This window comes from Tasmannia lanceolata, unplaced genomic scaffold, assembly GCF_043159265.1.
Source record: "Tasmannia lanceolata isolate RefF3 unplaced genomic scaffold, GAP_Taslan_0.1 ptg000008l, whole genome shotgun sequence".
Classification (NCBI taxonomy): Eukaryota; Viridiplantae; Streptophyta; class Magnoliopsida; order Canellales; family Winteraceae; genus Tasmannia; species Tasmannia lanceolata.
Window position 1 is genome coordinate 27,634,729 of NW_027518685.1, and position 26,542 is coordinate 27,661,270.

A 26,542-nucleotide genomic window follows, 5' to 3' on the forward strand; every position below is an offset into this window, starting at 1 on the left:
CTGCTTCTATCTCCTTTAGACCTCTTTTCACATTCTCAATACTCACTCAACAAACATACCTTACTTAAACAAGGACTAAAAGAATAAAGCTAAGCCAACTAAAAAGTAAAACCCTCCTCTCTCATTTCCATCACTTTCCTCAACCCTCCAATCACAGAGAGCGATAGAAGAAAAATGAAACTCAATCCCTCTCCTCTCCCCTTTCAATCCTTAACTTTTCTCCCCTAACCCTTTGAGAAAAAGAGAGAGCGTGGAAATGCTGCAAATGGAGGGATCTGTAAAACCCCCACAAATCTCAGAAATGTTCCAAAAATTCGCCCTCGCTTTCAAAACCAAAACCATCGAATTTTTCGCCGAAGAAGAAAACGAACCCACCGAGGAAATTGATCTCTCCCTCCTCGACTCCGCCGACGAAATCATCACCGGCCAGAAAGTCGTCGTCATCAAACCGGACTCCGGCAACATCACCACCCAATCCCCAGGTAAGGACCCTAACCCTAACCCTAAACCAGATGTCCAAACCCTAGAAACCCTAATTTCTTCTCTTTTCGCCACAACCTCCTCCTTCAAAGCTTCATACCTTCATCTACAAACAGCTCACTCTCCATTCGATGCTGATAGCTTACAGGCCGCTGATCGAGCCGCAGTTTCGCACCTCCAACGCCTCTCACAGATCAAACAATCCTATGTTGAATTTCATAAAAACCCTAACCCTAATCCTAATTTGGATTTCAGTCCTATTTCCCACTTAGAAGCTCAGGTTGAGGAGAACCAGAGCTTGCTACGATCTTTCGAGATGGTTTTCAATAGGCTACAATCCGATATTGATCGAAAGGATGCTGAGGCTGCGCTGCTTAGACAGCGGCTTGAAATGATTGAGAGATCGAATTCTAGGTTAGAGAAGAGATTGCACTATTGTGACTCTTCCTCTCCTGAGTTGCTGTTGTCTGTGAGTCTATTTGATTCTGTGTTACAGGATGTTTGTAGGGCGGCGCATAGCTTTACGAAAATTTTGATTGATTTGATGAAGAAAGCAGGGTGGGATTTGGAATTGGCCGCGAATTCTGTTTATAAAGATGTTGATTATGCGAAGAGAGGGCATAATCGATATGCGTTCTTGTCGTACATTTGTTTGGGGATGTTTGGAGGTTTTGGGTTGGAGAATTTTGGTTTGGAAGGGGATAAAATTGGATCAGAGGTTTCTAATTTGGGTGTCAAGAGAAAGAAATTTTTGATGCAATTCATTGAGCATGGGTCGATCGATGCCCTAGAGCTGTTAAATAGGAGTCCTGATTGTGATTTTGCGAGATTTTGTGAGAAGAAGTATCAGCAGCTCATTCACCCAAGCATGGAGTCCTCAATGTTTAGAAATTTGGATCAGAATGAGTTGTTGGGATTGAATTGTTGGGGGTCTTCGAGTACTCTCTATGAGTCGTTTGTGAACATGGCTAGCTCGATATGGATGCTTCATAAGTTGGCGTTCTCGTTTGATCCCACGGTTGGGATTTTTCAGGTGGAAACAGAGGTGGATTTCTCTGTGGTTTACATGGAAAGTATAACTCGCGGGGGTATTTTGCTGAATTCGAATGGTGGGAGGAGGCCGAAGGTAGGATTTACTGTAATTCCGGGTTTTAGAGTTGGCAAGACAGTCATTCAGTGTCAAGTGTATCTAACTGGCATGAAATGTGAAGATTAATTCCTCATTCGACATTGTACAAGAAAATGGAAAAAAAAATTAAAAAAAAATCTGTACGCTATGCATCAATAGAAGAAGAATTCATATTGAGGTAGAAACCAAATGCTCCATTTGTGAATTGGGTGTCGAGCATTTTAGTAAATATATTGTCTCCAAGTGCCAGGGGCCAACCCAATACTTGAATACAAACACATTTGAATTCTCATTTGCTCGATCACCATCAAACTTTGAGATCTCCTTGTTGATTTTGTTTGGATTGGGAGGTGTTTGCTTAGCTTTTCCTTTTGTGCCACTCGCTCTGTTGGTTGGAAATAACACGGATCAGTCACTTTTGCAGACTAGCCTTTCAGTGAGTTATGGGCTTCAAGTTAGGATCTTGTCCAAGAATCATCAACTCATTTTTGTATTGGGTGTGGTCTAATACTTTAGATTAGGATCTGTAGAGCTTTGCTGTTTCTCTGAAATTCTTCAGAGTTCATGTCTAGAAATGGAGTCATGTGATGCCTCCTAACTGGCGTTGAGGGTGTTTTCTGAAAGCAAAAGTGTTTTTGTTTTTTGGCCTTAAATCTTCATTTTAGATTCAATGGTGGGGAGTAGCAGTGTAGAGCAGATTGTGAAGGAACTTGGCAATGATTAAGGCGGGATGTAAAATAGTTTACCCATTCCTGTATCTAGGGTGAAATGAAAAGCATTCTTTCATCCAATCTGATCTAAACAAGCTCAGTCTTTTCCTACAAACTTATCATCCATCCCATGGTTGATCTGATCTGTGTGTGGTAACATTTCTATTCAAGTATTACTAACAGTTTTTGATTTGCACCTAGGTTGTGGGCTAGTCCTGCTCGAGGAGGTTGTCATCTATAGTTTCAACATAGCTGGATGTGGCATAGCTTGGCACAAACTTCAGGTGCATATTTTATGCAATTCATTGCTTGCTGCATTCGAAGAGACTTTCTTTTCCAACTGTTCAGTTAATGTACTTGTTTAAGATTCTAGCCTTGGCTGATAACATGACTAGGGGTGTCAGGGGTTTTGCTTTAGATAGGATCTACCTATATCTTGGTCACGATCCGTTTGGATCCCTTTGGCCAGATCCTTTTCAGAGTGATATTCAGATCCTACTTTCTTAGTGGGGGGTGACAATCCATTTCGAATTGGACATCCATCAGGGTGTCATAGTTCTTACTTACGTTGTACACGGTTAGGGCTTAGGGTTAGGGGAGGGAAGAAACTCGAGACTGAGAGGAGAATCTCCATCAAAACAAAAAAGCAGAAAAATGAAACTTTGTTTGCGTTTTGAGTAGGGGTTTTAAACGCTGTGTAAATATCCCTCACGACTAGGCATGAATGATTTAAAAAATGAACTGTATTTCTGTACATTCATAACATCAGATTTTGTGGCTACATCTGGGTCATGATACTATATAATTTCAGACCTCAGGATATATATATTCAATGATCACGATTTGGATCCAGCTGCTTAGCCTGAATTTTGTCCATTAATGTTTGGATCCTTTCGGACCGTCTGTGTCCATTGACACCCATAAACATGATGGATCTCTTGCATTGACATCTTAGGAGGTGATGAGGTCAGTTAGGCTCTACTTCTCACAGTTTCATCTCTATCGAATGGGGATAAGATTCACCCACGGAGAAAGTTAGGCTTGTGTGTTCCGCATCAGACCATTCTCGTCGATGTTAGTAGAGGTATTATATTTAAATCTTTTGGTTATTAAGGATCTCTTTGGATGCCGTAAAAATTGGTCCTTATTTGTGAATATGATTATTTGCCAATGGGACATTGAGGCTGCTTTTGAAGCCATTTATCTATATCATTTAAAACTATTATATGGAAAAATCTGTTGATAAGGCAAAAAAAAATACAAGAGGGGGACATCTTGCCGTACCTCAAAACTCATAGATATATTGGAATTACTTACATTGAATACTTGGAAGACTCAAGGCATCACATCTTAAAGCACTCCTAGCGTTAGTAAGAAGATCCCTCCATCACATCTTAAAGCACCCCTAGCGCTAGTAAGAAGATCCCTCCAGTGCCTAAATGTATTATTAGAATTCTTATCACAAGCATAGTTGACCAATAGGTCGAAACTAGATTGGCCTCTCTGTATTGATGAGGCATCTTCAGCTTCAACTCTAGGACGAGACAGCGTAGTTCCTACCAGATAAATTTAATGGACCAAGGGGGGTCATTATTGTCTTTGAGCATATCAATCGGCACTTGATATCAGCTTCTATCCATATGTTCGTCACACTGAGTGCTTTACAGTACCTAAGACCATCAAGCATGCTTCTAGCTTCTGCTGCGACAGAGCTCCCCTTCCTCCCAACGTGCCAGGGTTGCCCTTAGACGCCCCGCCTATATATTTTTAGCTTGAGCTCGCCTTTTTTGGGTTTTATCCACTTGAAGCATCCTAATCAGTTTTTCGGCTTAGGAGAAATATCGATTTTATTGAGGGCCTAGGTTTCCTAACTAGTGCAATTCGAGGATGGAGAGAAAGTCTCTGCTAGTAAGTTTCTCCATTTCATGAAGTCCTTTGTGATGATGTTAATAGGTCTGCCTTTGCCTTCCTTCATTCTTTTACATCTTTCCCTCCGTATCTCCCACAGTATAATAGTAGGAATAATCTTCGGAACAAAACCAAAAGTTGATTTACTTTTCCTCTTTCCTATCCCGGAACCATTGGACAAGCTTGGCAATGATAGTTTGGTTTTGGATCAGGGGAACCTCCCTAAAAAAACAGAAGTGCCCCCACATAATACTTCCCACCTCACTATCAACAAACACATGATCCAATCTCTTCTTTGGGCGTTGAACAGCAGTTACACATGGATGGATGGGGATTTAGATGTCTTTCATCCTACCATCAATTGGAAGAACGTTCATAAAAATAATTTCATATAAAGCATTATTTTCGGTAAGGAAAATGCTTATTGAATTGATGGATCCTTAGCCACTTGTACTGTGACCCGGTCTATTGCCCTTGGTTACCCTGATCAGATGATGAACATTGTTTTAGGTAAGGAAAATGATCATTGTATCGATGGATCCATTGCCACTTGTACTGTGACCTGGTCTATATATGTTTGCCATCACAAATCCATCCTATTGCCCTTGGTTACCCTAATCAGATGATTCTAAACCGGTAATCATGCATGATATAAAAACTTTTTTTAAATATCTTCTAGGCATTGTTTATCGCATGCCTCAATCTTGCTAATGAGATCTTGGTTGTGTCGGACCCTGACCCACTGGGTCTTCCTCTGATCGAGCCTATCAGATCTATTGTCCTGATCACCAAGCACATATGCCAAGTGTGCCTTTGGTTATGATTATTTTGTTCATAAAAAAAGGAGATTGTTAAAATGCTAGGGACTGTCAAGTTCCTTCCAAAAAGTATTCTATTCGGACCCAGATGTGTCTGTGTACTTGATCAGATCCAGATCCAGATCCGTTAATTCCTGTCAAATGTTCATTGATAACACTTCGATTGGATGATCCTAGGCCATTGATCCATCAAGCCTCATTAAAGGTTCCCCAAATGAATAAATTGTTGATTTTTGTAGTCCTTTATCCTACAGATGAGACCATCTAAGGACCCAAAAGTTACCTTTTACTATTGATCGTGAAAGTGACTTTCTCCCTGGTCATTGTCTTTTAAATAATCATATTTTACTTCAAAACCCTTCACATACAGGGAATCCGTATTAGAACATATGCAAGGTTTCTACAAGTGGGGCCCACTCCCACCCTCATTGAACGATTCTAATCCTTCCTCGAATCAAATCGAAAACATGTGGGCCATAATGGAAATTAGCCAAGATAGAGATGGACCCCAGTGAGCCCTTTGACCAATTAGCCCATTAATTTATTTCCTTGATTATGAGTTATTTTCATTTTTTATTGGTTTCTCATTAGAGGAATAGAGGGTCGCAGTAAAAAGGGACTGGGTTCTTTATTGTGACACTTGAGCAAAGAAGAGAACTCGAATCCAATGAACATGTAAATATTGGCCAATTCCATACTCTAGAGATCGAGCAACATAAGCCTTTTGTTTTGAAGAAAGATATTTGGGATTCATGGGCTTTAGACATGCTCAAACAAGCTGGTAAATCATCTGAAAATTCAGCTGATCTCGCACTCGTTTTGACGCAACAGGGACTTGCACACATATTTCTTATCAGTAATAGTGTGACAACTACTCGTGCTAAGATAGAAGCTTCAATTCCACGAAAGCACGGACCCGCTATTGCTTCTTATGAAGTGAGTGGCTTTGAATAAGTTTTTTGAGAATGTTTTGCAAGCTTTTCTAAAGTATATTGATTTTGGGATTGTTCGTTGCGCTGTTATTGCGAGTCCAGGATTCTCAAAAGATCAGTTTCATGGGTATTTGCTTTTGGAAGCAGAAAGACGAGGTTTGAAATCGATTATAGAAAATAAATCGCGAATAATTCTTTCGCATGCTAGTTCTAGGTACAAGCATAGTTTGAAGGATGCTTTGGATCCTCCCAATGTAATGAGTCTGATAAAAGATACAAAAGCCGCAGAGGAGGTTAGTGCACTTGAGGGTTTTTTCGACATGCTTTCGAATGATGCAGCTCGTGCTTGTTATGGGCCTAAGCATGTTGAGTTTGCTCATGAGAAAATGGCTGTTCAAACTCTCTTAATTACGGATGATCTTTTTAGGAATGCAGATATAAAGACAAGGCAAAAATATGTTAATTTGGTTGAGTCAGTGAAGGCTTCGCGGGGCAATGCACACATTCTTTCTTCCATGCATGATTCCGGAGAGCAACTGGGACAATTGACAGGTATAGCGGCCATTCTAAGGTTTTCACTACCAGATTTGGATGACATTGAGATGTGATGATGAGAATATGAATGTATCCATTATTTTTATGCACTATTATTTGAATGTGTCAAAATGACTTTGTCCCTTCAGAGATTACGCTTATCTTCTTCATTTAGAGTAAGTTATTATTGTTAGAGCAATTAGGGTTTAAGCAGGATGCTTAAAGCATTACACCCAAGGTATCTAGTTTGGAATACCAAGTTTGTTGCCTCCAGCCCCTGTATATAGAGATACACTAGGGTTAGAAGAGGTTAATGGGCTCCAGCCCAAATGGGCCTACTACACCTGGTCCATTACCTATTGGGCTTATATTAGAACATACATGGGTTACATGATATACCCAACAATCTCTTCCTATGTTCTACATATAGCACAATCCAATAGATAGATAATGTGATGTCCAAACAAAATTATTGAATCATCCATATCACCATATCAATAAAGATTTGTAATCCAACTGAAAACAAAAATACTTTAAAGAATAACCAAGAGTTTTAGAAATAATATAAACTCAAACATAAGCAGTTTTATATGTAGGTGAACTATTTAATCAACGGAAAAGAAAATAATAGTTCCACTGCACTATAAGGATTCACTCATCAAGTAAGTCATCCTCATCAAGATCCAAATTGAGGCAATCTCCTCCATTTTCGCCAATTCCTGTAAATTATCAAATATGAATTTCATTAAAAAATGAATCAAATCATTTGTGTATTTTACTAAAAGTATCTAGTTCTACCAGAAGAACTTAGTACAATTTCATAATGGCTGAAAAATAAATATCAATATCAATAAGCATCAATGTCAAGTTTCAATCAAGAACCAGACCTAAACAGTTTCTTTACAAAGAATCATTCCATGTTTCCATTTGGAATGTTACAGGCATCATATCCAAATTGAGTTAAGCTGTATCATCAAGTTTGGAATGAAACAACCTTTCCCAAGAAGGACATGTCATCAAATGTGGAATGACATAAAGATAACTGTAAACATCATTGAAACATATCAAGTGCTTATCTTGGCCAAGATAGGGAGATTCAAAAAATTCAAAATAATATGAATGTAGGTTAAGACACGTTTACACAGTCTTTAACCCCATCTCCCCCACAATTTTGAATATTCGATCTTTGTTCAGTCCCTTCGTAAGAGCATCGGCCATATTATCCTTTGATCTCACATCAACCAAAGTGATAATACCTTGTTCTGGAAGATAATTCAGCGTGGCATGTTTCAGCCTGACATGTCTCCTCTTACCATTAAAGAGTGAGTTTTTCACAATCGTAATTGTAGCTTGATTATCACAGAACAAACTTAAAAAGTTAATCTTTAAATGGGTCAATGGAATGTCCAGGATCAGATCTCTTATCCACTCTGCTTCATCTCCTGTAGAAGCTAAAGCATAAAGTTCTGATTCCATAGATGACAGAGCAATACAAGTCTGTTTCTTTGACTTCCATACAACAGCGGCTCCACCCAGTGTAAAAACATAACCACTGGTAGATTTACTGTCTCCTAATTCTGATCCCCATGATGCATCAGAATACCCTTCCAGGATAAGAGGATGGCCAGTATAACATAGAGCATATCCTTGAGTACCCTTAAGGTATCTCATCAGCCTCATAAGGGCATCCCAGTGCTCATGGCCAGGATTACTAGTAAAACGACTCAGCATGCCAACTGTAAATGCTATATTTGGTCTAGTGCAACTCATAGCATATATGAGATTACCAATCAGTTTAGAATAATCTAACTGATTCACATTGTCTCCTCCATTAGAGATCAACTTCTTGGTATAATCAAATGGTGTCTCAATCGGTTTACACTCACTGTATCCCCATGTAGAAAGTAGTTTTTCAATATAATGGGCTTGGCTAAGAGTAATCCCTTGCCTTTCAAAACTTACTTTCATACCAAGAATGGTGTCAACCACACCAAGATCTTTCATGTCGAATTCTTGAGCTAAAGTGATTTTCACGTCACTCACTACAGAGAGATCGGAACCAAGAATCAACATATCGTCTACATACAAACAAATAATCGCAACCTTATTCGACACAGAACGATAGTAAAGGCATTTATCTGAGTAACTGTTCTGAAAACCAAAGCTCTTTACTACCTTGTCAAATTTTTGATGCCACAATTTAGGTGCTTGTTTAAGACCATACAAAGATTTATGTAACTTACAAACTCTGTTCTCGAAACCTTCCATGACAAACCCTTCAGGTTGGTTCATGTAGATTTCCTCTGTGAGGTCTCCATTAAGGAAAGCTGTTTTTACATCCATTTGATGCACAACATACTTCTCAATAGAAGCCAAAGCAAGAAGAATTCTTATTGTTGCCAAATGACAGACCGGTGAGTAAACATCAAAGTAGTCTATCCCACTGACTTGAGTATAGCCCTTAGCTACTAAACGTCCTTTATACCGAGCTATGGATCCGTCAGGATTAAGTTTCTTCTTCAAAATCCACTTACAGCCCACAGTCTTAGCCCCTTTTGGCAAATCGACTAGCTGCCAAGTTTGATTTTGTAACAGAGAGCTCATTTAATCATCAATGGCTTCTGCCCACAACAAAGAGTCCCTAGATCTCATCGCTTCCTTATAGGTTGATGGATCATTCTCTACATGGTAGGTCACAAAGTCCTCACCAAAGTTCTTGGGTACTCTATCTCTTGTAGAAACTCTTAAAGGTTCTGATGTAGATATCAGTGTAGGACAGGTGTCAGAAGTATTCTGTTCAAACTCTACATGCGATTCTGTAACCATCTCAGTATCGCCAGGTAGGTTCAAACCATGATCTCTGAGGAATTTATTCTCAAAGAATACTGCATCTCTAGATTCTATAACCAAATTGGTAGATAGATCCAAAAACCGATTAGCAGCACTATCTTCTGCACCACCTAGACAAACACAAGTGTTGGTTCTAGGTCCTACCTTAGGTCTCCTAAGGTCTTGTATCCGCACATAAGCAATACAGCCCCAAGTCTTAAGAGTGTCATATCTACAAGGATGTTTATGCCATAACTCATAAGGAGTAGAGGGCAACTTAGAGTGTGGTACTCTATTCAGGATGTGATTTGCAGTTAAAGCTGCTTCTCCCCAATAGCTAGTAGGCATGCCAGCTGTCAATAACATAGAGTTTAACATTTCAGTTAACGTCCGGTTCTTATATTCAGCTATGCCATTAGATTGAGGTGAGTAAAGAGCAGTAGTTTCAAGTATTATGCCCTGAGAGGCACAGAATTCCTTGAACTCTGTCGAAGTGTATTCTCCTCCTCGATCACTCCTAAATCGCTTAATTTTCAAGTTCAATTGATTTTCAACACGATTCTTGAAAATTTTAAATTTATCAAAAGCTTCATCTTTCGATTTTATGAGATAAATATGACAATATCTAGAAAAATCGTCTATAAAAGTGATTAAATACTTCCGACCACCTCGAGTAGTGAAACTTTTAAAATCACAGAGGTCAGAATGTATTAACTCAAGAAGTTGTGTGCTCCTAGAAACCGAACGAAAAGGTTTTCTAGTGATCTTGGTTTGTGCACACACTTCACATCTGTCGAATCTAATCGATGTATCTAAAGGTATATTATAAGTTTTAGCAAGTTTGACCAGTTTTCTATAGTTCACATGTCCCAATCTAGTGTGTAACAACTTAGGATCAATTAAAGTGGAACTAACCTGACTAACGGTTTCATTTGCTAAACTCAATCTATACATACCATCGAGTAAGAAAGCACAGCAAAATAGTAAGACTTAACAGTTAAAGTTACTCTACCACCCAAAAAAGATGAACACATGCCAGCATTGTCTAAAAGACTAATAGAAATTAAATTCTTTTGAATAGCAGGAACTACTTTAACAGTTTTTAAAGTTAGTATCTTACCTGAAGAAAGGACCAGGTTCGCAGTTCCAGTGTGAGTCACCGTTGTCTCAGCTCCACTAGCCACTGTAACGGTCTCTCTCACGCCGACAACATCCGTAAGTAGTTTCTTCGAATTGCAAACATGGCAGGTGGCTCCTGTATGTAACCACCAGTCTGAAGAAGTACTAGCCTTACCATTGCCTAACATGGCAATAAAAGTCTTAGGCGCAGCACTGCCCACCATCATATGAGCTTCCTTTTGTGGTGTGTCAGATTTAGCCTTCTTAGGTTGTTTACACTCTGCAGCAAAATGACCCAATTTCCCACAGTTGTGGCACTTGCCCTTCTTTTTCTGAAAGATAGTCTTTTTGGCCTCCAACTTGGGATGTTCACTTTTAGGTGACTTGGATTTCTGAGGAAATTTCTTGGGATACATTACCGCGTTAGCAGCAGATTGTTGCTGTCTAACCATCTCCAAGTTATTCCTAGCTCGATTCTCATCTTCGATTCGAATGAATCGTTTGAGATCATCCAGTCCCACTTGCACCTTTTTCCGATACATCTCGGTTTTGAAAGAATGCCACGCAGATGGTAATTTATATATAATTGCACCCACAAGAAACGAATCACAGACAGCTATTTTTTCATTATTCAACTTAGATCTCAAATTCTCTAGATCAGTAACTTGAGGAGTGATTTCCTTGTCTTCTTGAAACTTGAAATCTATGAATTTGTCCACCAGATGGGTCTTGGACAATTCCTCCTCCTTGAATTGAGCATCTAATTTGTCCCATATTGCTTTAGCAGTGTTAAATTTACTATAGGTTTCTGCAAGACGATCTGAAAGACAATTCAATAGGTAGTCTTTGCAGAAATCCTCATCCCTAAGCCATTGAGATTCATCAACGTCTTCATCCGTCTCAGCAAAGGTACTCAAAACAGTGTAGAAACAGTTCATGTATTTTAGACTGAATTGAGTCTTTCGCGTCCATGAGGTAAACTCAGATCCACCAAAGGAGTGAAGTTTGACCATCTCAAAAGGCATAGAAATCTTTTCCATTTGATATTTCAGATGAAATTAAAAAAATAGAAAGAGTGCACCTGATTGGAGAGAACCAAATTGCAAACCAAACCAGAGAACCGTATCCGTGATCCGAATTGCAAGAACTACTTTCGGTTACCAAAATCAAGCCCCAAAGTAGTTTCCACCACAAGCGATAGCTCCTCACAAGATTCGGTCACAAGGGGTGTCCAAATATGTGCCCAAGGGGGGTTTGGCCACACCAAGTGATTTGACCAACAGGAGATGGAAAGGTAAGAAGAAAAGACAATAAACTTTACCCCTCCCTCTCTCTCCAATTCACTATTGTACCCCTCTGGTGATGCCTCTTCACCTCCCCTCGGATCCAATTCTCCCACCACAGGAGGTTGAGAGAATTTATTAAATTTCCTTTCTACCCATCAAAACTCCATGCCGAATCCTTCTATACCCAACAAGTTTCGCCTCTTCTTTGACGAGCAAATAGACAGAAACACAGGACAAATTTCTGCAACTCCCCAATAGAACCGGCGGCAACAGGGGAGACCAACGGAAAAAAAAAAATCCGACGGAGAGAGGGCTGCTGGTCTTTGCAGGAGGATGGGTATGCCCAATCTTGAAAACCGATTCTTGTGTACCCAACAAGTTCCGCCTTTTCTTTACAGATTTTGAAAGAGGAGAAGATCACACCCAAACCGATTTAAACAGAGAACCTGCAACTTCTTCTCCTCCACGCCCAAATCGCCTAGGAGGGAGAGAAACCCACAACAGAAAACTAATTCTGTGGGAGAAAAATCCACCGACCAAAAAACAAACTTCTCTGGGTGAGAATCCACGATCAAAACCAAACTTCTCTGGGTGAGATGGGTTTCACCGACGGCAGAGTAGATTCCGTGAGAAACCCTCTGTTTGAGATGGGTTTCGCCGACGATGGTTAATCTCGAGAGGAGCCGACGTAGAAGAAAAAAAATTAGGTTTTAATGCTTTAAGATTGTTAGAGCAATTAGGGTTTAAGCAGGATGCTTAAAGCATTACACCCAAGGTATCTAGTTTGGAATACCAAGTTTGTTGCCTCCAGCCCCTATATATAGAGATACACTAGGGTTAGAAGAGGTTAATGGGCTCCAGCCCAAATGGGCCCACTACACCTGGTCCATTACCTATTGGGCTTATATTAGAACATACATGGGTTATATGATATACCCAACAATTATTTATTAGCATGTTTGGCAACCATGACAAAAAAAATTAAAGGAATATTTCTTTACCCAGTGTAAGAGTGGGGAAGAGAAGCAGGTGAGAAAGACAGATTTGAAGTGGAGGTGAGTGAAGACAGGTTTGAAAACAGGGTAGACAGAAAACCTGTTTTAGGGATTTGCTAGCGTCCATCACAAAACACATTTCCAGATGAGCTGTTGCATGTGAGAGCAGCCACACAGGCTCACTTTTTAGCAGATTTTGCCTTCATTCATAAGGCGGCTGCTCTCACATACAACAATCCATCCGCGAAATGCGTTTTGTCGTGGACGCTAGCAAATCCCCCTGTTTTAAACAGAAAATTCTTTTTCTCTGTTTTCTGATCACATCACATGCTCTCCTCACCCGCTTCCCTCTCAAATCTCTCTTGAACCATCCCTCTTGGGTACTACTTGGGTCGGGCTCAACCTGATTTTGGCTCGAATTGGATTGGAATTTGCTTGGGTTGGGTTGCGTTGGGTTAGGGATGGGAAAAGCCAACCCAATTTAAGTTCGGATTGGGAACCCGACTCAACCCAAACCCAACCTCTGTCCTCCAATTTTTATTGTGATTTCTTAGGGTTATGTTTCTCTTTTTGTATTTTTCTGTTTGGTCCTGGGTTAACCGGAACCCAACCTGATTTGGAAAAACAAGTTACGCGGGTTGAGTTTAGGGTCGATAGATTTAGAGGCAGGTTGGGTTAGGGTTGACCATTCTCCCGCAACGGTTCCGAGGGATCTAGAGAAAAAGGCTGAAACGGGCCAGCTTGCAGAATACGATTCTTCTTGATTTTAATGCTAAACTGAGGGGTGCCATTGCAAAAATCATCCCTGAGATGACATGCAAGTGAACCCTAAGAAGATCATCTGAAAAGAGTATTGAACAAATGAAAGAGAAATCAAAGCAGATAAATAAAAAAACAATAAATTCAGGAATGGATTGTGTGCTCTAGAAAGGATGATGCATGTATGTAATCAATGCCAATCAACCTTAGAATATGTATGTAATCCCAAGTCAAGGCTTCAGTGAATAAACAAGACAAAATGCATTGTGTGATTTAGATACCATATAATTTGCCTAACAAAAACCCAATGTATGGTTGTAGGATGATGCATGAATTGACATACATTGTTCACTGCAAATGCAATATCTGGTTCAAAAAAGGATATTGTAGAGCCCCGGCCAACTGTTTGCCTGAGAAGATGAGTCTATTTTCTTAACCAATAGGTCAGAGTTAATTTTGGATAGCCGCTCAGTCCAATCCATGATCATTCGACCAGTGTTATCCATTGCAATCTTTAGTGGCCTGGTCCAGTTCAGTTAAGTATTATAGGGATCACTACTGCTGTCACGCCCGGACTCGTATTTCTAGATCGGTGCCAGTAACAGCCGTCGCAGTCGCAATGTCCGTAGAGTTACCTGCATGAGCACGCAAGGCTCAACTTCCGTTATTTCTCAACTTACTAATAACATAATCACTTTAATCAAATGAAGATTCAGAGCATTTAAACACTAATGTGGAAGCTAACTTCTGAATAGAGGATTGAATAAATGAAAGAGAAATCAAAGAAGATAAATAAAAAAACAATAAATTCAGGAATGCATTGTGGGCTCTAGATTTGGTGATGCATGTATGTAATCCATTGCAATCAACATCCGACCATGCTCACCCAAGTTCTGATCCGGTTTACAGGTGCCCCTAGGCCCTTATCTCTTTTGCAATCTATCCCTGCTGGACTCTTCGGGTAGTATCGTGGTGCCTTTGGCTCCATTTGTGGCCCGTTTTGTATAACTTCCATTATATATATATATATATATATATATATATATATATATATATATATATATATATGAGGAAAGTGTTGGTGAGCTTAAGCGCCCCAATCACATGGGTCCCACATTTTCTGTGGTGATCCAAACCATTCATTTGCAAGGCCCTATCATAGATGTGGTGTGTACCAAAAATCAGCTCCATAGGATCATCCTAACCCCTCCATTTGTTGAGGACAAAATGGGCAGATTTGTGGACAAATAATGTCTGTCCATTTTGACCTCCACAAATGGATGGGTTAGGATGATCCTATGGAGCTGATTTTTGGTACACACCCCATCTATGTAAGGGCCTTTCAAATGAATGCTTTGGATCATCCTAACAAAGTAGGCCCCAATGTGATTGGGCGCTTAAGCTCACCAACACTTTCCTCTCTCTCTCTCTCTCTCTCTCTATATATATATATATATATATATATATATATATATATATATATATATATATATATGAGGAAATGGTTGATCCTAACGTTAGCAGCTAAGCTTAGCTATTAATGTTACCATAAAACATGGTCGGGCCCATATTGTTGGGGGGATCCAAAGCATTCATTTGGAAGGCTCTATCATGGATAGGGTGTCCACAAAAAATCAGCTCAATTGGATTATCTTAGGGTGTCCATTTGTGGGGTGAAAAAATGGGCAGATTAGGGGACAAACAGAATCTGTCCATTTTCACCCCCACAAATGGACATCCTATGATGATTCAATGAAGCTGATTTTTGGTACACACCCTTGTTTAGGATCACCCCAACAATGTGCCCCACCCTTGTTTTATGCTAACGTTAGCAGCTAAGCTAGCTGTTGACATTAGCAGCAAACCCTCTCTCTCTCTCTCTCTCTCTCTCACACACACACACACACACACACACACACATATATATATATATATATATATGAGCTATATGAGCTTCAAGCACTGATTACTCTTATTCCCTTCACTGACTACTGTGGAAACGGACAACGTACTCCAGAAATTTCACACTTAATCTCATTCTTCAATCTAGACCATTGATCTTAGATCAATGATTGCCCATATAAGATCTTACATTTTAATTCTTCTAAACCATTCATTATTGCAACTAAAACTTACTAAAACACAACACCAATTAGCCTGATAACAGAAACCAAACAAATCTAATCCCCATAACGAGTGAGTACCCTCGCCATCAATATGTCTCTTTATGCGAGCATGAGTTCAGTTGAAGTTGTGGCTCATGGCGAATCTCCAATCTCGATGTTTCATGTTTGTGTTTCAATCTATGCCACAGGCCAATGTGATGCTACAGTGAATCACCAATAATTTGTTTTATATCTCCAGGCACGCGCCTGTTCTAATCTCTATAATTCTCATAACTAATGTAACTTTTTTTGTTATCCACAAAAGTAATACGGCCTTGGAAAAGCAGGAACAGCAGGAAAAGGGCTGCAGAAGATTTGTAGAAAAAGAAAAGTAATGAAAAGGACTAGAAGTTGAAGAGTCAAAAACCAGGAACAAATGGGTGGAGGAGAAGCTTGTTAACAAGTCTTCAATTCCTTTTTTTTATAAGATTCAAGTGGGTCTGTCAACGAGCAAACATCAATCAGTAAAAGGTAAAGAAGCTTTGTCTCCTCGGTGGGTGCCCTAACTATCTCCTTGCAGGCTTTGCACCCTCGCAGTCGTCCCATGATAAAAAAATTATCCCTAAAAGCTCATATCGTTAACTTTTCTTCTCGGGAGAAATTGGATACAAATTAACTTCAATGAAATATGAACCTGTTTGAGCCCACCCACATGATCGTTAGGATGATATATTCACTTCCCTAGTATTTTCTAGGGCTGCAACTCGGGTCGGGCGGGTCGGGTTTTGGAGAACCCAACCCTACCCGAGAAATATCTCGGGTCGGGTCGGGTCGGGTTTTTTTTCGGAAAACCCACGATTCCCAAACCCGGCCCTACCCATGATAAATCTCGGGTCGGTTCGGGTCGGGTCGGGTTTTTTCACGTTGACGCAAATTTTTATGGAAAATTCTTGTTTGGCAAGGCAACTCAACTCATAGAAGCAGAAATTACACGCACATTACAGTTGAATCAAACAATGATGTAATTACACTCACATCACACTTGAATCAAACAATGCTGTAATCAAACAATGTTGTAATTACGATCAAACAATGCTGAATCAAACACTTGAATCAACTCAACTCATAGAAGCAGAAAATTACACTCACATACAGTAACAGTGGGTGCGTGGGTTTTCACTTTTAACTTTGGGATAATTACATTTACACCCCCTCTAGTTTCTGACACATCCACTTCCACCCCTATAGTTTAAAACGTGACAAATACACCCCTGTAGTTTCAATTTGTTTAAGGTTTGCCCCCTCAGCTGAAGGTTCGTCCATAGATTGAAGGGTTAGGATGATCCGATGGAGCTGATTTTTTGGGCACACCATATCTATGTCAGGACCCATCAAATGAACGCTTTGGATCATCCAAATAATGTGGGCCCCTACCCGAATCCAAACACTACCAAAAAATCATCCAAATAATGGGGGCCCACATTGTTTGGATGATCCAAAGCGTTCATTTGATGGGTCCTGACATAGTTAGGGTGTGCCAAAAAAATCAGCTCCATCGGATCATCCTAACCCTTCAATCTATGGACGAACCTTGAGCTGAGGGGGCCTACCTTAAACAAATTGAAACTACAAGGGTGTATTTGTCACGTTTTAAACTATAGGGGTGGAAGTGGATGTGTCAGAAACTAGAGGGGGTGTAAATGTAATTATCCCTTTAACTTTTAACTAACAATAGAAAAAAATGTACACACTATAACTTATGTAACTCGGGTCGGGTCGGGTCGGGCCCCTTCAAACCCGGCTCGACCCGAGATTCATGCGGGCTTTTGAATGCTGAACCCGGCTCGACCCGAAACCCATGAAACCTGAACCCGACCCAGGCTATTTTCGGGTCGGGTCGATGCTGGTCGGGTTTTACCCGGCTCGAGTTGCAGCCCTAGTATTTTCCCCCTTGGTAAGAGAGTCCATTTAGAATTTAATCCGTTTTTGAAATAAGATAATAAAACATTGGAAATGATATATTCACCCCCTTTTCTTCCCTGGGCCACCCCCTAGTGGTGTAAAAAAGTAGTAATAAATACAGTACAAGAGGGGATGGTCTGACGAAGAATTAAAAGGGGCGAATAAATCACTTCCCTAAAACATTGATGTGTTTCATTAAGCAGTTTTACATTTTTTTGAACGCGGATTATGTTTTTTAATTCTAGGAAATCAGTAAGATTTGCCGAAATTATATAGAACTTAGTATCGCTTCAAGCGGAGGGATACATGAGATCATAGTTACTAGGAAACAAATTCAGGAAGTAAAACGGAAGTGAGAAAAACGAATAAAAATATAGAGAAAATGAGAACTTATCTTGCCAAAATTATATAGAACTTAGTATGGCTTCAAGCGGAGGGATACATGAGATCATAGTTACTAGGAAACAAATTCAGGACGTGAAACGGAAGTAAGAAAAACAAATAAAAAATATAGAGAAAATGAGAAATCGAAAAGCGTAAGACAATCTTATGAGAAACAGATTGAGAAACATCTTAAGAAACGTGTTAGAAACATTTTTGAAACGATAGAGATATGTCAAGAGAAATGCTATGAAACGTAAGAGAAACAACAAAATATGTGTATGTTGATTTGGAATTTGTTACGTTACTTTTAAAAAAGAGATTTGGAATTTGTTAATTTTAAATTTCTACAAGATTTTACAAATATATACATGTATTTATTTATTTTTCATATTTTTTATTTTTAGCATACTGCATTACGCATGCGCCCCCCTTATTACTTTATTTGATGTCAAAAAGTGTTAAAGTTGACCACTTTTCACGTCAAATAACGTTGTAAGGGGAGCGCATGCGTAACGCAAGGGGAGTGAAAATATCATCTCCCTTAATTTTTACTTATTTATACTTTTACTATGTTACATACCATTTTTATCCTATTTAATATGTATTCCATAATTGTTTGGTCTGATATCTACAAAGTGTTTTACATGTGTTTCACACATTTCCCACACATTTCACATATGTTTTCTATGCGTTTCTCCACATTCAGACATGTTTCACATAAGTTTTTCATACGTTTCCTATGTGTTTCACCTTTTTTTCCATGCGGTTTGGAAATCTTTCCCTAATTTTTTTCATGTTTTGAAAATATTTTTCCCACCCACCCTGTTTTCAACAACTACGCATAAAATACAAAAATATCAATTAATTAAATTCTATAAGAGATTAGAAAAGTAAGGACCTGTGGACCCCGATCTGAGAGGACGGGGAGGGAACAGGTCCCTACCACCCTCTGGATCTCCACAAAGTGAAGGAGAGCTCTGCCAAGGAACTCTCGAAACAGGTGCCACTCTCACAGCATAGCATGAGTGGCGATACAAAAAGAATGAGATACATCCTGATCCGGAGCCAGGGCTCGAAACCAAGATATATCTGAAAATAACTCAGAGTCGCCATCCATGGACATGCCATGGAACCAAAACAAATGCTCTGTTTGCAATGGATAACCAGAGATACAAAAGGTCCGTGCCTGATGACGAATGGAGAAGGTCCGAAGAGCGCCCCCAATTCGTCCGAGTGCGAACACTTGGTCTCTTATGCCATTTTTTATTAACTTCGAAGAAGTTTGGGTAAAAATCATGTGAAATGGGAACAATCCTCAGGAGTCGTCTATCTAAACATGCATTTCCTGAGAATAGAAATAATAAGCATACAAAAAATAAATGAAAGAGGTGCCACCTAAATATTGCTAGGTTATGAGTGACATGCCTAACTGGTGTCTAAGTTCTGGTGGACGAACACATGCATGCTACAGCTAAAGGTATAGGTCTGCACAAGAAAGTAAGAAAACACAACAAAATATACAATAACAACACCACAAATCCTAACACTCTAAACGATTTAGCCCGAGTCCTCAGATGGTCTGATATTCATCCAAAGAAGCCTACGTATCCCCGCCTCCACGAGAATCAAGGCAACGTAGTTCTTCGCACCTATTCTAAGCTAGGATGCCTAAGACACCTAGACCTCTATCTTAGACTCGATCTAAAAGACCGGACTAGTTATTAAAGCTTCTTGAACGATTATTTAAATTCCAGTGAATTGTAGATTTTAGGACACCCTATATGCCCTAACTAAATGCAGGTTAGCCTTAAGCTAATGCAGGTGGTTCCTACAACCTACGTGTAACTAGGCTGTATTTCCTAAGGAAAACAATGGGATCGCTAGCGCATTCTAGACCTAGTCATCAGTCGGCGATGTGAATCGCCAACTGACCGGACGGAGGCGCTCCTATAACTCTAGGACAAACACCTAACTCTAAAACAAGCACAAACAAGCACACAACAAATCCAAGACAAACTCCCTAACTCTAAAACTCTCTATCTAGGACAAACTCCTAACTCTAGAGGAAGATCTTGTTGAAAACAAGGCTTTGAAGAAGAAGGGTTAAAGCATTTATTTACAAAGTTTGGCTGGACTTGGGATGTAAATCCCAAGCTGCACTACGTACCTCGTGGAAGAGGGTCAAGCCAACGTAGTTCGAAACGAACTCTCTACCTATCAAACACTTACAGCAAATCAACAATTTTTTATGTTTTAAGTTTCTAATGTTTTTGAGATTTTTAATGATTTCAATGTTTATGGATTTTAAAATTTCTGATATTTTCACCCTTTTGGCCAAAGACCGGAGGGAATATACAAAACAACACCCTAGGGACAAACCCTAGGGTGAATAAGGGAAACTATGCTCTAATAATACCGTTATAAGAGCAAATGAGTCAAAGACTCTCTAATAACAGCACAAAGGAAGCAACCGAGTCAAAGACTCTCTAATAAGAGCAACTGGAGGATAAATGAGTCAAAGACTCTCTAATAAGAGCAACTGATAACACTGAAAATGAGATAACGGAGTCAAAGACTCTCTAATGATACTGCAAAAGGAAAGGCGAGTCAAAGATTCTCTAATAAATCCAACTGAAAGAACAAATGAGTCAAAGACTCTCTAAGAAAACTGCGAAAAAGATAAATGAGTCAAAGACTCTCTAATAACATCACCAAAGGAATAAATGAGCCAAAGATTCTCTGAAAGAAATGGAAACACGATTCAAAGACTCTCTAAGAGAGAAGAAAACACGAGTCAAAGACTCCACTGACAACAACTAAAGGATATACGAGTCAAAGACTCTCTAAGAGATGAAAACACGAGTCAAAGACTCAACCGACAACAACTAAAGGATATACGAGTCAAAGACTCTCTAAGAGATGGAAATACAAGTCAAAGACTCCAAAAATACCGACTAAAGGATAAATGAGTCAAAGACTCTCTAAGAGATGGAACACGAGTCAAAGACTCCAAAAACACCGACTAAAGGATAAACGAATCAAAGACTCTCTAAAAGAGAAAGAAACACGAGTCAAAGACTCCACTAATGCTAATTAAAGGATAAATGAGTCAAAGACTCTCTAATAACACTACATAAAGGATGAATGAGTCAAAGACTCTCTAATCAAGGGCTAACTCCTATGCGAATGAACTATCGAATAAGGAGAAGCTCACAAGTAAAAAGGAATAAGAATTTGTGCACATTTGGCAGAGGTAAAACACCCAGCCGGGCCGGATAGCTACCTAGCCCTAGGGTGCAACAAATGTGCAACCCAATACCCATAAGGGTAGGGGTATGAAGCCAAGCCGAGTGGGGTGTTCTCCCAAAACCAAACGACGCACAAAGAGGAGGTTTAGCAAGAGAATGAGACCGGGCGGGTCTCCCAAACACACACAAAGATGGGCTCCAAGTAACCTTATCATTGCCCTTGCAAGGGGGAAGCAAGGCTAAGACAACTAATTGACCAAATTGGTCTCTAATTAACAGAGGCACAAATTGAGGTGCAACCTCAGAGAGGATTCTACAAATGAGGCAAAGCAGACCTTCTAAAGGCTAATTACTTACAAAGCCAAGACAAATGACTCCCTAATAATAACAAAAAAGATCAAATGAGTCAAAGACTCCCCCGATAACATCACCACACAAACGAATGATTCAAAGGCTCTCTAAATAAGGCAAGGCATGCCTCCTATGGGTACACCATTTATCAAAATCAAAGCAACCTCCTTGAGGTTAAGCTAAAAATGAGGCTTGCCCCCAAAGGAGGATTGCCTAACGAGACAGAGTATGTCTCCTAGTACGGGTTATAGTGTCTAAAGAAATCTAATTAGAAACCCAAAAGACTGTGTTAGTCTAATCAAAGAGAGAGGAAAAAGGATACCAGATAATCTCAAATTTTCAATCAATTATTATAAAAACAAATCAAATATCAGCAAAATATGATCTACAACTAAAGAGTGCACAACCTGTAGCAATCATAAAATGATAAACACTCATTAATTAGTCCAGACCGGCCGCTGGATAGCCTAATAAAGCAAAAACAATATCAAACACTTCTATGCCCAAACACAAACACCACCCCAATATGGGGATGAAATCAGATGATGCTAAAGTAATCATCTGATATCATAATACACATGATAATATTTCTAATCCCGCCTTGAAATCAGACAGTACTCATGTCGATAATATCGAATAGAGTAGTTATCTGATCTCCTTCTTTTCTAAAACAATTTATAAAATTAAACAAATATGATAAGCTTCAAGATAATCTCACCTGAACAGTCCATTCATTATTGTCTTCAGAACCTAACTCAATGCTTAAGATAAGAAGAGTATTAGAAATATCAGAAGATTATGATAATTCCAATTAGTAAAAATTTTAGTGCATACAGGGGACATCAACTTGTGCAGATCCAAGTACGGAGCAGTGAGCCACAAAACATAAAGACGGGCTCCAAGTAACCTTATCATTGCCCGAAAGGTATTAGAGAGAGAGACTTTACTGAACGATCCACAAACCCAAACTACTCAAACAATAGGCTGATTGTACCTCCTTTAAAGTATAAAACCAACACACACATATGAGAGCATTTTACCATGAGAAACAGCACTCTAAAAATCTACTTTGAAAAGGAAAAGTGACATGGCATATGCCGCAAAGTGAGTGAGCATGAAGGTAATATGACAAGCAAAGGTAAATGAAGAGAATTTGACGATTAAGAGGGTAGTCACTTAGTTATCCTGAATTCGCAGACAAGATCATTAGGTCAAGAAAATGCAAGACATTATACCGAAACTTACGAACTCCAAGGCATCAATAAAATGGGAATCCAGTAAAGCCATTGGATGCTACAAGCAACATCCTCTTGAGAAGCAATCTTTAAACAATGCCAAGCTAGACTGAGATTCTCACGAGGGTAACATCTTGGCATAAATTTCAAGTAAGACTCATTTCCATCGAAAAACACAGTAATATGACATTCTTATAGAAAATGGGCAGCGCTTATATTTAGAAGGAGAATCAATTAAAACATATAAGCTAAATTTATGTCATTTAACCAGATATCAAAGCATTTTGGTAAGGAAATTAAAGGATAAGGAAGGAGATTACCAAGTAGGGATGACTTCGGATCGACTTTGCCAGAATTCTTTGACAGAGAACAAATTTACGCAATGTCAAAGACAAGAGGTGACCGGATCAAGATAAGCTATGGATTCTCTTCCTCTCCTCCTTTCTTTTTATCTTCCGGAATTAGTAGCGGAAAGATCGGATCTTGGTCGGAGCTTTGGTAGGATCGCCGGAGAGGAATGGCCAGAGATGAAAGGTTAGTGAAATCTGGATCAGATTACATGATACGGATGGGGTTTGGAAAAAGGGGGTTTTGCTTAGGATGGTAGGATTCCAGCGAAAATCACCGGAATAAATGGGGAGCGGGGTTGAACTCGATGTGGGTTTCAAGTGGTGGCTGATGTGGGTTTCGATGGGGATAAAAGGGAAATGGTTTTTAAGATGATGGTTGAGAGGGTTTGGGTGAAATGGGTTTGGAAAAGGGTAAAGGGATAGAAATGAGAGAAAGATCAGATGGGCTTGACGGTGGCTGTGATGAGGGTAAGGGCGGCTGATGGTGATAGGGTGGTCGGATTCCGGCAAAGTGGCCGGAATCAATGGTGGACGGGATGGAGAAAAGGACAGATAGCGGCGATGGACGTGGGTACGGGAGTTGCAGAGGTGGTTTTGGTGGTGGGTTACAGAGATATAAGATTGTGGTCGTCGGATCGGTGGAGGTGGAGAAAACGATACGGGGTTAGAGCGTTATGGAAAATGGGTATGGAGGAAGAAGAAGAGAGGGTGTATTGGTGGTTTTGACCGGATTCCACGGAGGTGGCCGGCCGGAGTTGCAGAGGAGATGGGGATTTTCCACCGGAGAAGATGGTGGATTTGCCGGAGGAGGGGGTAATCGGTGGTGCTTCGATGTGGGTTTGGGTTAGAGAGATGATGGCTGGATTGGAGAAGAAAACGGAGGGTTATGTATGGAGAGAGGGTGGTGATTGGGACGGCTCAGATTCCGGTGGCTTGTGGTGGCCGGCGGCGATGGGATTACCGGATTCCGGTGGCTTGTGGCCGGAATTAATGGGGATAAACTCAGAGGGTGGTGAATGGGTTTGGGTGAAAATGGGGAGGGATTTACACAGACTAGGGGTGATGGCTGAGATGGGTTTAGGGAATGGAGAAATCGAAGTGGGTTTGAGTAAGGGTTTAACAGGGGAAATGGGTTTGGGTGGCTCGGCTGGTGCAGAGGAGGGGAGAAAATGGTGGCTCGGTGGTGGTGGGGAGTGGAAATAGAAGAAGAAGAAGAAGAAGAAGAAGAAGAGGGAGATGGTGGTGGAGCTCGGGTTCCGGTGGCTTACCGGAGATGGTGGTGGAGCGATTGGAAGAAAAGGAGAAGAAGAAGAAGAAGCCGGAGATGGGGATGGTGATCGGAGGTGGCACGGCCGTGGGAGAGAAAATGGTGGCCAGCCACCCAAAAACCCTCGTCCCTCCTCTCTCTGCCGTTCTTTACGAAGAAAATGGAGATCTCTCCTTCTTTCTTTTTTTCGAAACCCTAATCGGTTGGGTTTATAAAGAAAAAGGGAGCGATATTCGACCCCCTTTTTTCCCTGGACAGCCCCCCATATGGTGAATTTGTGACCATTTTTCTATACTAGCAAAGGGGGCTAAACAGAAAACATGGGGGGGGAATATTTTTCTTCTCTCTCTTAATCTAAACCCTTTGATTTGATCAATGGCCGTAAAAGATTGCTTGTGAAGGAAGCAACATAAGATTGCCAAGAGTGCCCTCTTTTACATGAAAATGACGTATCTTACCCCTCCCTCTTCTGAATTTGCACCACGACACTGCCCTGGCTCGTTCACCAGGCAAACGTGCTCGGATCTTGACGAAATTTCACAGGGACCTTAATGGGACCCTAAGCTATCCCAGGGTTTAATTTGAGATCTCAACTCACTGATTTGACGAGGCCTTGCCCAAACGACACGAACTTGGGTCTGGTCAAAATGGGGTGTCTACAGGACCATCAAGTGCCATGTAAATTTTTTAGCTCTTGATATGTTTTTGTATTTCTTAATTAAGTAGGGCAATATTGTTTAACACTAAGGTTCAATAAAATTGATATCTAAGTGGTAACGGCGGCATTAACTTCTCCATTGGCTTGAGCTTGTCCTTTAGATTCAGACGAAATGGTCAACCTGTGGGTCTTTCATGCAAAAAGAGAAAACGTTCTGAACAAAGGGGCTGCTGAGAACATTCGCAATCTAGTTGAGCTGGGTTGGATTAATGTCCTTAAGAGAAATTGTCACAAATAAAATGAAAGTTGCTGCCACTGAAATCCGGACGACGCTGAGATGGCTTCCAGGTACGAGGATCTGCAACCCGTGGGCACGAACCACCCGGAGTATTTATTCTAGCAACAGGTGCAAATGTTTCAAAGTAATCAATACCTGACTTTTGGGCATAACCCTTTGCAACTAACCGAGCTTTATGCCTTTGGAGAGAACCATCGGCATTGAATTTAGATTTGTAGATCCACTTAAGTCCAATTGCTTCTTTATTTGGAGGCAAATCCACCAATGTCCAAGTATTGTTCTTTGTAATTGCATCAATCTCTTCCTTCATTGCATCACACCATTCTTTCTTTTTCACTGGATCAACAAAACTAGAAGGCTCAATTACAAAACAAGCAAATTCACACGAATCATATATGTCAGCAAGACTTCTCATTCTTATGGGAGTGAAATCACTAGATAAACTTGGTGACTCATCAGGATTTGGTAAACAAATATCAAGAGAATGAGTCTCATATGATGCGTTTTCATTTAAAACACATAAGGGGGCTTCCACATTATCTTCCCAATGCCAAGCATCTTTTTCATTAAAAACAACATCATGACTTATGATTAATTTTTTGGAAATAGGATCATAAAGTCGATATCTTTTTGTCTCCACACTATAGCCAACAAAAATACACTTTCTACTTTTATCGTCAAACTTTTTTCTTTCTTCAGATGGAACAAAAGCATAGCCTACAGAACCAAAATTTTTGAAATGACTTACATTGGGCTTTCTTCCACTCCAAGCCTCATATGGAGTTTTTTCTTGAACTGCTTTTCTAGGAGCGCGATTGCATAGGTATACCGATATGGCCACTGCTTTAGCCCTATAATCATTAGGCAACCCCTTGTCTTTTAGCATGCTCCTTGCAGCCTCAACAAAGGTTTTATTTTTTCGCTCTACGACTCCATTCTGTTGTGGGGTGTAACTCGTTGTTAACTATCTTTTGATTCCACTTTCTTTGCAGAAATCCGAAATTCTTTGAAAATAAATTTACCACAACGGTCAATACGAGGAGTAATAATAGAATGACCACTTTGTTTTTCAACAAGAGCTCTGAACTGTTTGAAGATCGCGAAAGCCTCATCTTTTTGTTTCAGAAAGTAAACCCATGTCATCCTTGTGTAATCATCAACAAATAAAATAAAATATTTATTTCT

The 26,542-nt window shown here is 40.0% G+C and overlaps 1 protein-coding gene and 1 pseudogene across 1 annotated transcript; both read left to right on the top strand.

The window, feature by feature from the left end:
- LOC143885032 (DUF641 family protein (DUF641)) lies at positions 1-2,435 on the top strand. The gene has a single exon (XM_077388984.1). The coding sequence runs from the start codon at positions 257-259 to the stop codon at positions 1,694-1,696; it is 1,440 nt and encodes a 479-aa protein (XP_077245099.1). The 5' UTR covers positions 1-256; the 3' UTR covers positions 1,697-2,435.
- Positions 2,436-5,657: 3,222 nt separating this feature from the next.
- LOC143885033 (protein PELOTA 1 pseudogene) lies at positions 5,658-6,660 on the top strand (annotated as a pseudogene).
- The last annotated feature ends 19,882 nt before the right edge of the window (positions 6,661-26,542 follow it).